A 12,949-nucleotide genomic window follows, 5' to 3' on the forward strand; every position below is an offset into this window, starting at 1 on the left:
GTACAAAACAAAATCATACAATATGCGTAATCAACTAAACTCTCATGAAAACTACTATAAATAGATATCCATCATAATCAAGAGCCCATCCTAGCTTTGATACCATGTTAAAAATCCTAATACATGAAGCTCATCATGGTATTGTACAACATAGTTTAAACTAAGGTAGATTAAACCACACCAAGAACTCCATAGCGCGCGAGAGAGAGAGAGAGAGAGAGAGAGAGACACACACTCGACAAACTCTACATTACATATGTTGTATGAATCATACAAATGAAGGCTTCTAATATAGATAACCAATGACCCAATCTCCTTTACACATCATGTCATGTGACAATCTCTACCCCACATCTTCTTGTGTGACTCTCATAAATCACATCCCACATAATTTCCTATCTCACTCGGAAGGTGTGTTCCCACAAATAAAAACTCACATTAAAACCCGTTGCAATTTTAAGTTGAACATTTCAACATCAAAGAGATCATTAAGTTGTATTGGAACAAAAGGAGCAATGAACCTATTCTTAAAACATATGAGGTACACCATTCCTATTCATCTTACTGGCATGGTTATCTGATTGCACATTTGATACCATGGCTAAGGCCTTCAACTTGCCCTAGGCTATACACTTGAGTGGGCATTGGGCATGATAAATTACATGGAAACTAGAACCAAAGTTAAAACCATGTTAAAAAGCAAGGCCATGAATATTTACTTCAAAGTGGACTCCCAAGGGTCTCTCTCTCTCTCTCTCTCTCTCTCTCTCAACACCCTGACATGCCGAGAGATATGTAGCAAGTAGGCAAGTCTAAACTCATGATGTTTCTCAAGAAGAATTACCTAGACGAGAGCAATTGAGTAAAGAATCAATTTTCTGCTTACATGGCCAACAACATAAACAAAGCACACTGAGAATCCAAACAAAAACCAATGGCAAATGATGATGATACCCCAATTGAAGTACCACCCTTTGACCTTAAGGTCCCCAACAGGCTGCAATCTTTTAAGGATTTCAATTAGTTGCTTAAGAAGACCTTAAGGAAAAATGAGGTCACTTGCGTGTAGCAATTAGGCTTTACAAGGTGCTTCATTGTTGATTAAAACAGAACCCCACCTTTGATTGAAAAAAAACAAAAATTTAAAAAGCCCCAATTTCTAAGTTTGTGTACTTAGTGTTTCCACCATGAGCCTACTCTACAAAAATAGCAGATAACATTTGAAGCAGCAGCACAGAACATGGACTTAAGTGACTTACTAGCACCGTTGTGATTTGGAAAAAAAAATATCTATGGTTCAACAGCCTTCAGATTTTTCTGTTTGCTAAAAGCCAGAATTATTACTTGAACAATCCCAGCCTGAGATAATCTCACCATAGACAGACAAGAGGAAGAAACGATGCAGCCTAATATTCATGCCATAAACTACACGTATACAACTGGGCTGTAATGGGCGACTTTTCTCGCCTGTGTGTCCCTGAAAACTTGTTCAAAGGAAGCAGTTTCTTCATCCATGGTCTCACACAACACCTGACGGCAATCGCATGACAGATTGACCTTCCACCACACTGCATGGCCAAAATACAACCTAGTCCGTCAGCACAGTAATAACAAGCAGCAATGCACCAGGGTTAATACATTTCAGAACTTTGTCCACAGAATGTATGGCACCTATATGCACACAGGCAACTGGACTGCAAGGTGGAGGAACATGTACAATGGGAGAAGAGGGAGGGAGGGAGGGAAGGCGGGCGGCGGCCGGGGGGGCGAGGGGGCGAGGGGGCGAGGGGGTGGGGGGGGGTTTTGTTTTTGTAAATGAGACCTCACCTCTTCACATAGTAGTAGCAGAAATCAGCCAGGATGAATGTTTGCACGACTTCTGACAAAAGCACCATTGAAGGCCATAGGCCATGCCCCAAAGCTGTCAACAAATAACCGCGACTATCTAAGACCTGCAAAAGCACAAAGCACAAAGCACTAAGCCTCTCTCTCTCTCTCCATGCTTCTACCATCCAGTTGTTCATGGAACATATGTACTCATTCTTCAGTCACATAGACCCTTTGGGTCTTTCATAGACGTTTAATTCTCCCTCTCTCTCTCTCTCTCTCTCTACCATAGAGGTTCCCTCCTTTGCTCTCAGCCGCACAGCTGAACAGAGTCATCAAGAAGGACATCGTGAGACTGGATACTCAGATGACTTGGCACCCACCTGTCCAGCCCCTTGGGACGAAGATGGCCTTTTACAGGGACCATTTTCTTCGCCTGACAGAGGACGGATTCATCACACGCCAGCACTACATGGACACACATCTGTCATTTGGGGTGCGATGTGCGATTGGACAGATCCACACCTCATCCCATCAGTTGAGAGTGGAGACAGCCAGATATGGACCGAGGGCAGCTGCACCAAAAAAATACGTCAGCTTTGTCACACATAGGCTGAGACAAAGGCCCACTATGTATGCAAATGCCTAGTATACTATGAGATTAGGGGGAGATTCCACTACCTCTTCCGAGATGGATTTGGACTACTTTCCAGATCATGGATTTCCCAAACCAGAGATGCTTGGGACTTTTCATCCCAGAGCTTCGCAGACACAGGGAGTCCCTTTTGTGGCCTAGACCAACGGTACCCGTCGGAGGACGGGTACAGAAAGCTCTCGCCGACTTCTTCCAGACCAGAGTGACGAGGGCAGATTCACCCACTACACCCGACCTACAGGCTGATGCAAGAGCTCGGCCAAGAGGAGTGACACTAGACAGAGCCATTGAGCTATGTAGATCCTGGCACCCTCGACCTCGTGGTCCCCGCCCACGCCCACGTCACTACGAGAGGATCAGAGCCATCGTCTCCCACCACCACAAGACTTTCTCCCACTGGCCCAACTTTACTACATTGGGTGCCATTTTGCGGCGTCCTATGCAAGATATTTTAGGGTGATATGAGAGCTGGACACTTCGTGTTTTGGGATCAGATCTGACATTTCAGCTCTTATTACTTTCTTTGATTTTTATTTTTAGTACCCATGATGATGTGTTTCATGGACATCATGTAATCTTTTGGTCTCATAGGTCATTTTGGGCTTTGGTATACAACTTTCTCTCTCTCTCTCTCTCTCTCTCTCTCTCTCTCTCTCTCTCTCTCTCAACCCCTCTATATTAAACCATATACCAATGAAAAGTTCCAGTTATTTCCCCAACTAAACAAAAACCGAAGTCTTTGACTTTTTCAATTTGCAGCCAAATTAGGGTTTGCACGATGCAACTGTCAATGCACGAGCCCAATGCACAGCTCGTAGTTGTCACGGTACAAAAATACAATACCGTACGATCCGATTCTATATGGGAATTTTTGGTGCGATATGATTTTGGGATACTGTACGATAAAATACTGTTTTTTTAACACTTACAAACTATGGAGCTTCAAGCTTAGAATGTGAGAAGGTTGGGGGGGAGGAGTCTACACTGCTTGAGGAACCAGAACATGGAGATGTGTCTCTCCCTGGATCTCCTAATCGTCTCCAAAAAAGAGCCTGCATGGGTAATGCGATACCAAAGGTCTCCCAGTGTAGCGTTAATGACTAAGAGACCGTCCTTGCACAAATATAGGTAGTACATCTAGGTGATAGGTTTAGGGACTCCTTTGTAGATCAAAATGGCCTTGTCCAAATCTTCTCCCTCGTACAAAACTTGAGGATCTGATTGTCTAACCTACCTATACCAGGGTTCTCCAAGTGATGTAGCAAGATTCTCTCATCCTACCAATCAAGTGTACACTACCAATCTACCTTGCCAGATTTTTTAGCTCTCTCAACAACCCCATATGTATACTAAGTGGACACGAAAGTTACGAAGCATTTGGGATCTTTGTTGAGCATGATTTCTTTTTTTTTTTAAGTATTTGTTTTTTTTCTCAAGGTGAGTGAGGAAATAATAATAATTGTACCATACGATATCGTACGGTACGAATAGGTTTGTACACGTACAAGAAACAACCCTGGCCCAGCTGAACTCCAAGATATAGAATCTCTGTGAGTCCTAAATGGAGGATGGGGAAGCTACGAGTGATGCAACAATTTGGAATAGAGCCTACGAATGGACCACTACGGAAGTGGAGCAAAGGTGCATTAAGTGCCCCAACGTTCCGTGATCAGTAGGGGAAATGTGTAAGAGGCCTCCCATACCTATCTAACCAAGATCTTCTGAACACAGTCCAAACAAGATTAGAGGAAACCAAACAATTGCTGCTATAAATAGCTAACCTCCTAAAAATAGCTAGTAGCCTAGTTTTATTAATTCTAAACCTTAGCCCTTTGCATCTACTTGCTATCTCCTAATCCTAGGATCCCTAGCCTGCTAATCTGAGGATTAGCATGCCTATTTGTGATATGCCATGTCTAACCTACTATAGATAGTCAATAGCGTAGTTTTATTCATTTTGAACCTTAGCCCTTTGCATCAGGGTCCCCTAACCCTACAAGATTAGGCTCCCTAATCTGATGATTAGCGGGCCTATCTATAATCTGCCATGTCCATAGGAAGAGTAGAAACTCTAGTCCAAGCACAGCAAAAGTGCACCACACAACTAACTATATAGTGATAATTGCCACTATAAATAGCTAACCTGCTATAGATAGCCAATAGCCTAGTTTTATTAATTTTGAACCTTAGCCCTTTGTATCTGTCTACTATCTCCTAATCCAAGGGTCCTCTAACCCTATTGGATTACTGTACATCAACATAAACGGATTGTAACCAATGGCCGCATGCTTAGCACTATTATGGGCAATTTCAACCATCGTTAGCAAGAAGCGTATCCTTCAAAACCTGATCTAATGGTCTCTTGGAGACGTAAGCAAGAAGCGTATCCTTCAAAACCTGATTCACCCACTCTGTCTGCCAGTCAGATTGAGGATGATTAGAGAAAATCAAACTCAGCTTGGTCTCCAATTTCGGGGAGACTAGCTCCCAAAAGTGTTCAGTAAACTTTGAGTTCCTATCACTCATAATGTCACAAGGTAAGCCACATAACCTAAAAAGCTACACAACAAACTGATGTGCCAATTCAAGAGCCGTTATTGTTTTCCTTGTGGGTAAAAACCTTGCCATCTTTGTCAATCTATCTACCACCACCCAAATGGCATGATGCCCTCTTTGAGTGCATAGTAAACCGATGATAAAGTCCAAGAAAATACTCTCCCATTTACTGTAAGAGATCTCCAGAGGATGTGACAGTCATCCAGCCCTAAGGTGCTTAGCCTTATTTACCTAACGACGCTTTGCACCACAGTCCTTGAACTGTCCTCATTTTGGGCGAGTAAAACATACGTTTTACCAAGGCAGAGGTTCGTTGTATCCCCGGAATACCTAAAGGAGTGTCGTGACAGTCATAAATAATCCTCCTCCTAATCTCAGCACTATCCGACATGCAAACCCTATCATTTCGAAGCAGCCACCCGCCCTGAATAAGATAATGACCTCCAACCACCTTGACAAGTGGAATGAACCCTGAGCTCTAGTCTGTATAATAATGGAGCTCCCTGCCCGGACCTCTTGCCAAAACCAACCAAATATCTATCGATCTCACATAGCCCTCTCTAGTTATCATAAAAGGTCAGCTTGAATCTCGATAAAACTCAAAAGATTCACCTCCCTGATCTGACTCAACGCATATGCACCCCTATTCAAGCTACCCTTCCAATACCGAATCTCCATATCGATATTATGCATCAACTCTATCCACCGCACCTTCTTCCCCCTCAGCTTAGGTCTATCACAAAAACACTTGACCGACAATTAATGTCTCCAAATTTACCGGGCCTCTCATTCCAAGTAATAGGAGCATTGGACTTTTGTCCATGTCCTTTGAGGAGGTTAGAAAGGGGAACCGTCACGTCAGAATATTCCCTCATCACCAACTTCTTAAGAAGGACAATGAATCCTAAAAATGAATGAACCTATCTAACAGTCCGAAGTACTAGCAGTTTAAAACCTTCTGGATCGCCTTAAGATCTGTGTCCATCCCATCTCTGGAAATCCAATGACCTAGGTAAGCTATTTCTTTACAAAAAAAAAATCACACTTAGAGATTTTTGCATACAGTCGTTCGTGTCTTAGAATCTCGAAGTGGCAAGGCGAATCAAAGGTGCTCTACATGCTCCTCCAAAGAACGACTATATATCAAATAATCGTCTAGGAATACCACAATGAATTTTACCAAACAATCCCGAAAGAGATTGTTCATCATATGTTGAAAGTAGCGAGAGCATTCGTGAGCCCGAAAGGCAATACAAGGAACTCGTAATGAACATAGCTGGTTCGAAAACCTGTCTTAAAGACATCTTTCTCGGCTATCCTAATCGGATGATACCCTATACAAAGATTAATTTTCGTAAAATGCTTGACTCCCTGGAGGCTATCTATCAAATCGTCCATTCTAGAAAGGCGATATCTATTCTTGATTGTAACTTTCTTCAACTTTTTATAGTTGACACACATCCTCCAAGTTCTACCTTTTTCTATGCTTCAAAAGCATTAATCTCAATTTTGTTTTATGTTAATCGAATCACACTTCTGCAGGCATATTACAACTTAATAGACTTGGCATCTATCAATTATTCATAGATGCAGGGCACCCTCAGCCATGATGAAGGCTAGCACTAAAGAGAACAAACACACGTGCATAGTCAGTAGCTAGTAGCTGGTTGGGCAATTGCACCACTTTGAATAGAAACAATTAATACAAACCAATTGACCGTAACTTGGACGGAGACCTTCATAAGATTGGCATATATCCAAACTTACAAATTGAGAGAATAATTGAATTTACTTAATAGCAAACATAAGGAAAATGCTAGAAAAATTTACAAAGAATACTAGGATGTGAGAAAATAAAGATTCTGAAAATCAATGTTCAACTCATAGAATTACAAAAACAACTTAACAAGTTATGATCAACTTATAAAAAATAGGAGGGAGAAGACCAAGGGGCGCGCGCCGCATGCGTGGGGGGGGGGGGGGGGGGGCGCTAGTAAAAGCTTTTTAGTAAATGAACATTACTTATGTTCACCCAACCCTAGTTACTCGCTAGGTTTCGAAAGAGTCCGAACTCTTGCTTAGTAAGAAGAAGACAAAAGCACAAAGAAAGATTTCAAGGGGGGAAGAGGAGGGGAGGGAAGAGAGATTAAAAAAAGAGAGAAAGAAAGGTTATATTAAAATCAGAATTGGCAAAGGAAACAAGTGATGTCTCTGCAATGGAAACAACCTGAAATGGGGATGAAAATGGCTAGGAAATGTTACGTCATTAACATTATGTAGTAGATGTAAATGAAAAATGATGAAAAAAGTTTGAGAGAAATAGTAGAGAAACTAGGAATAGATCTTTCTTCTTCTTCTTCTTCTTCTTCTTGCAAGAAAGAGACGTCTATTAAGTATGAAAGAATCAATACAAAATCATATACCTAGATGAATCCATGAACATGCCCAAATTCACCTTTAGAAACGTGCATGTTATATACTCATGGTAGTCAACCCACATGACTATATAGCTATCAACTCCATTACGCATAGTATGGACTAGATACTACGACATCCCCACTAACGTCATCAGTGCCCAATAGTGGGTGTAGAACTCTGTATCAAGATATGCTCTCACACACAAACTCCACACACACACACACACACACACACACACACATAAGAGCATATATTCACACAAAGGCCTTTGTACTGAGTTTCTGTCAAACCTCCGGAGATGCAGGGCAGACTCAGCCATAATGAAGCCTAGCACTAAGGGAAGTAGCAAATAGAAAGAATTGGTACAGTAAATAAGTAGTTGATAGGGCAAATGCACCGCTAAAGATAGAAAGAATTAGCACAATATCAACTAGCCGCAACTCGGACGAAAACTTCACAATGTGAAATCTGCATGTCCGCTAATACGACTGAATTATATACCTAGATGAATCCAAGAACATGCCCAAATTCACCTTTTAGGAACATGCATGTTATATACTCATGGTAGTCAACCCACAAGACTATATAACTATCAACTCCATTATGCATAGTATGGACTAGATACTACGACATCCCCACTAACGTCATCAGTGCCCAATAGTGGGTGTAGAACTCTGTATCAAGATATGCTCTCACACATGCACTCCACACACACACACACACACACACACACACAAGAGCATATATTCACACAAAGGCCTTCATGGCTAGAAGCCAAAAATACTCACCATACAGTGTAAGGGCAATAGTGGGTGTAGAACTCTGTATCAAGATATGCTCTCACACATGCACTCCAGTGTGACTCCACACACACACACACACACACACACAAGAGCATATATTCACACAAAGGCCTTCATGGCTAGAAGCCAAAAATACTCACCATAGAGTGTAAGGGCAATTGCAGCCAATAAGGGGCGCAGTGATGCCAAGAGAGTCCAATGGGAGCCAAGCAGAAGATCCCACATGATCCCACACCGCCATGAAGAAACCACTCTTTGCTTCCATTGATCTAGATCTCTGTAATGCCTCACATAAGTAGCAACCTTTGGGGAGGCTACTTAGAGCATAGGAAAGTCCTTAGAAGAAAACAACATTGTGTCCAAAAATGAGTGAATTCTCCCTCCTATTTGTGGGAGAAATCTTGTGTTGCTTTTGGTCAAGTTTTGGAGGTCCCTCATGTCTGCCTTGGCACTGGGCGCACTGACCCAGACTTATTATCCATGTACTTCATCCATCCATCTTAGGTGACCACATCATGTTGCAAAGACTAGATGATTCATATTTCAGACAAGGATGGAGATTTTCGAGAAACTAGACCAATGCCTATCTTGTCGACAGATCTACCACATTAGTAATTACTAGGGGCTACCCTAGAAACATGAGACTGGCTAGGAGACGGCATGGGAATGCTCAACAAATGTCGTCATCTTCCGTCCGGCCCCTAGTGTTACAAACCTAACTCTAGCCCTTGGGTTTTGGAACTAATCCCCACAAGATTAAGGAAGCCCTGAGATTAGAAAAAGCAAGTAGATTCAGGTGGCTAAGGTTTAGATTTAATAAATCCAAGGTTATTGGCTATTTATGATTGGACTCTTATTTATGACTTAGTCTTGGGTTATTATTGATTCATTGTCATTTGGACCTGGACCAAGAGGCTTACTCTTGTTATGAACATGGCGGATCACAAGTAGTGTTGCGAAGGACCCCTGTGGGTAGGCACTGGTGGTATGGGACGCCAGGGCTGACTAGCATGGACTCGTGGGAGTGGAATGATGGGGAGAAAAACAGTTAGGGTTAGAGTTCATTCATGGGAGACATACACAGAGAAACAAGGGAGAGAGAGAGAGAGAGTTGTGGGGATAAGTCAACTCATGAGGCATGAGTGTGTGACTCCCCTATCACACATGTATATTGCACTAGTACACAGTGTGCACTTAGTACATTAAAAGTACTAAGTGTACTATGTACTATAACTTATGGGCTTGTACACACTATAAGGGTGGGCATAACGCCTTTACCCCAACAACCTCCCACTTAAAGGCAAAGTGCCCTTAAGTAAAGGAAAAGAAAAATCAGCATGTACATGATAATATACAAGGCCATATCAAGGCTGAAACTGGCCTCATCCAATGCCCATCAAGTGTCTGCAATGAGCAAACCGCTCCGGAGGCAAACTCTTCGTCAGCAGATCAGCCGGGTTGTCATCCGTATGAATCTTAACAAGCTGAATTTGCTTGTTCTCTATCACCTCTCTGATGAAGTGATACTTCACATCCACATGCTTCGTCTTTGCATGAAAGACAGGGTTCTTTGCCAACTGGATGGCACTCTGACTGTCACAATGCAACAATGGAATATCCCCTGTATAGCCCAGATCAACCACTAACCGAGATAGCCATAATGCCTCCTTGCAAGCCTCTGTGGCTGCAATATACTCGGCCTCTGTAGTAGATAAGGCAGTGCACTTCTGCATCCTGGATATCCATGACACAGCACCTCCTGTGAATGTAAATACATAACCGGTAGTAGACTTCCGGTTATCTGGATGACCGGCATAATCCGAATCCGTGTAACCATGCACTAATGCATCCTGTTTGCCAAAGCAAATGCACAAATCCTGTGTGCCCTTCACGTATCTCATGACACCTTTCACTGCTTCCCAATGCTTCTTGCCAGGGTTGGCCATGTATCTAGAAACCACTCCCACTGCAAATGCAATGTCCGGCCTAGTAGCAACCATGGCATACATGAGACTGCCACAAGCTGAAGCATACGGAATCTTGGCCATATCAGCCCTGTCTCTATCTGACTGTGGGCTGTCCATAGCACTGAGTTTCACATATGGAGGCAAAGGAGTACTAGCTTTCTTCCCCCCATCCATATTGAACCTCTGCAAGACTTTGCCAATGTATTCCTTCTGAGACAAATACAACACATGCTGATTTCTGTCCCGAAGTATCCGCATACCCAAGATGTGATTTGCATCACCCAAATCCTTCATATCAAAGGTTTCATGCAGCCTCTTCTTCAAGACATCCATCTCTTTACAAGATTTCCCGGCAATCAACATATCATCAACATACAAAATGAGAATCAATAGACTGCCATCCAAAGCTTTCTTGGTGTACAAGCAGTGATCTATGTCACTTCTCCTGAAATCCTGAGATTTCATGAATGTATCAAATTTATGATACCATTCTCTTGGTGCCTGTTTGAGCCCATAAAGACTCTTTTTCAGCTTGCATACAAGCTTCTCCTTTCCACTCACTGCATAACCCTCTGGCTGCTGCATATATATCTCCTCATGGAGATCACCATGAAGAAAAGCAGTCTTCACATCCATCTGAATCAAGTCCAGATCATCATGCGCAACCAAAGCCAACACAGCTCTAAGTGTGGTCATTTTGACCACTGGAGAGAAGATCTCATCAAAGTCCACACCATATTCCTGCTTGAAGCCCTTAGCCACTAACCTGGCTTTGTATCTTGGCTTTGCATCTGGTGCAACTTTGAGCCTGTAAACCCATTTGCATGGCAAAACCTTCTTGCCTGCAGGCAAATGCACCAACTTCCATGTTCCATTTTTATGGAGAGAATCCATCTCTGACTTCATGGCACGCTCCCATAGAGCCTTGTCTGCCCTCTGTAAAGCCTCTTTATAACATGAGGGCTCCCCACAGTCAGTAAGCATCAAATAGTCAACCCCTGGAACAAACCTGTCAGGGGTTCTGGAGGGTCTTGTGGACCTCCGTACCCAATGACCATCATTTGCAGGTTGCTGTCCAGCCTGCATATCACCCATTGGTGGCTCCTGTTCCATGCCATAAGGCTGAAAAATCATGCCCGGTATCTCCTCCAACTGTGGTATATCCATAGGGATATCTTCTGCCATCTCTGGCTGTCCATTTGGACCATTTTCAGCACCATTTAAGGGTTGGTTTTCCTGCTGTAATGGCTGATTTACAGCCCTTTGTTGTTGTCCATGATGTCCATCATCATCAAAGATGACTCTGCCAGGCTCCTGTTGCCTTGCAGGCTCTTTATACATGCATGTTTCATCAAAAATGACATCATTGCTGCGTATGATCTTTCTATTCATGGGATCCCAAAGTCTATACCCCATTTCACCTCTGTCACCATATCCTAGGAATATGCATTTATGAGACTTAGGATCAAGTTTGGTGCGCATTTCCCTGCGTATGTGCACGTACGCAACGCAACCAAACACTCTCAAGTGCTTGTACGACGGAGGCTTCCCTGTCCATACTTCTTCTGGCACTTTCCCACCAAGCCTCGTGTTCGGTGACCTATTTATAAGGTGAACGGCTGTCATAACAGCTTCAGCCCAAAAACCATGAGGTAATGCAGCATGTGACAACATAGAACGGACCTTCTCCTGTATGGTCCTGTTCATCCTCTCTGCTGTCCCGTTTTGTGGAGGATCATAAGGAGTAGAGAGCTCCCTCTTGATGCCTTTAGCATCACAAAAGTCCTGAAACTGTTTGGACATATACTCTCCACCATTGTCGGAACGCAAAGCCTTCAGTGTTTTGCCAGTTTGATTCTCAACAAGAGCAACAAACTTCTGAAACACTGAGAATGTATCACTCTTCAAACGAAGAGGATAGACCCACACCTTGCGTGTGGCATCATCAATAAAAGACACAAAGTATTTTGCCCCTCCCAAAGAAAGCTGAGGCATCTCACATACATCTGTATGCACAAGCTCTAACTGAGCATCTTTCTGTCCAAGAGCTTTCTTGTGGGGGCACTGTAGTTGCCTACCATATATACAATGCTCACAAAACTGAAAACTTGAAAACTTTAGAGAAGGCAAGTAACCCAAACGAGACAATTGCTCCATTCCCTTGACACTCATGTGTCCCAACCGGCTATGCCACATAGAAATTTCCGGCAGCTCGGTTGCATTTACATTAGCATGGTGACAAACACCTGCATGCATAAAGTAAAGAGTGTCCACCTTAGAGCCTCTGGCAACAACCAGTGAGCCCTTACTAATTTTCCACTTTCCACTACCAAATGTGGTAACATAATCAGCATCATCAAGCTGTCCAGTAGAAAGCAGATTCTTCTTGATCTCAGGCACATGCCTGACATCATGGAGCATAAGCTGTGAGCCATCTGAAAATACAAGCCTCACATCACCTCTGCCAAGAATTTTGCATGCATGGTTATCACCCAAATAAACCACTCCTTCATTGCCAGCAGTATACCTGACAAACAAGTCTCTGCAACCTGTGACATGAAAGGAGGCACCTGAATCAATGATCCATGAGTGCATACCATGACCACCTGTAAGAAGTGAATGGGCATCAAGTGAAGACGTAAAGAGGACCTCGTCCTCACTGCCACCTGCATGTGACACATTGATTTCTTCAATCTTGACTCCACTTTTGCCCTTTGGCTTTA

At 43.0% G+C, this 12,949-nt stretch overlaps 1 protein-coding gene across 1 annotated transcript in view; it reads right to left on the minus strand.

Annotated features, from left to right (window-relative positions):
- Window positions 1-1,103: 1,103 nt before the first annotated feature.
- The window catches only part of LOC147621937 (uncharacterized), a 66,278-nt gene continuing 54,432 nt past the window's right edge, over window positions 1,104-12,949 (minus strand). The window contains exons 5-6 of the mRNA XM_086822948.1: window positions 1,828-1,952; window positions 1,104-1,568 (exon numbers count right to left, since the gene is read on the minus strand). Coding sequence (XP_086679074.1) covers window positions 1,520-1,568; window positions 1,828-1,952 — 174 coding nt within the window. The 3' untranslated portion in view covers window positions 1,104-1,519. The remainder of the gene's footprint in view (window positions 1,569-1,827; window positions 1,953-12,949) is intronic.

The sequence above is a fragment of the Cibotium barometz genome, chromosome 29 (assembly GCF_041138505.1).
Source record: "Cibotium barometz isolate CiBa-2024 chromosome 29, ASM4113850v1, whole genome shotgun sequence".
Taxonomy (NCBI): domain Eukaryota; kingdom Viridiplantae; phylum Streptophyta; class Polypodiopsida; order Cyatheales; family Cibotiaceae; genus Cibotium; species Cibotium barometz.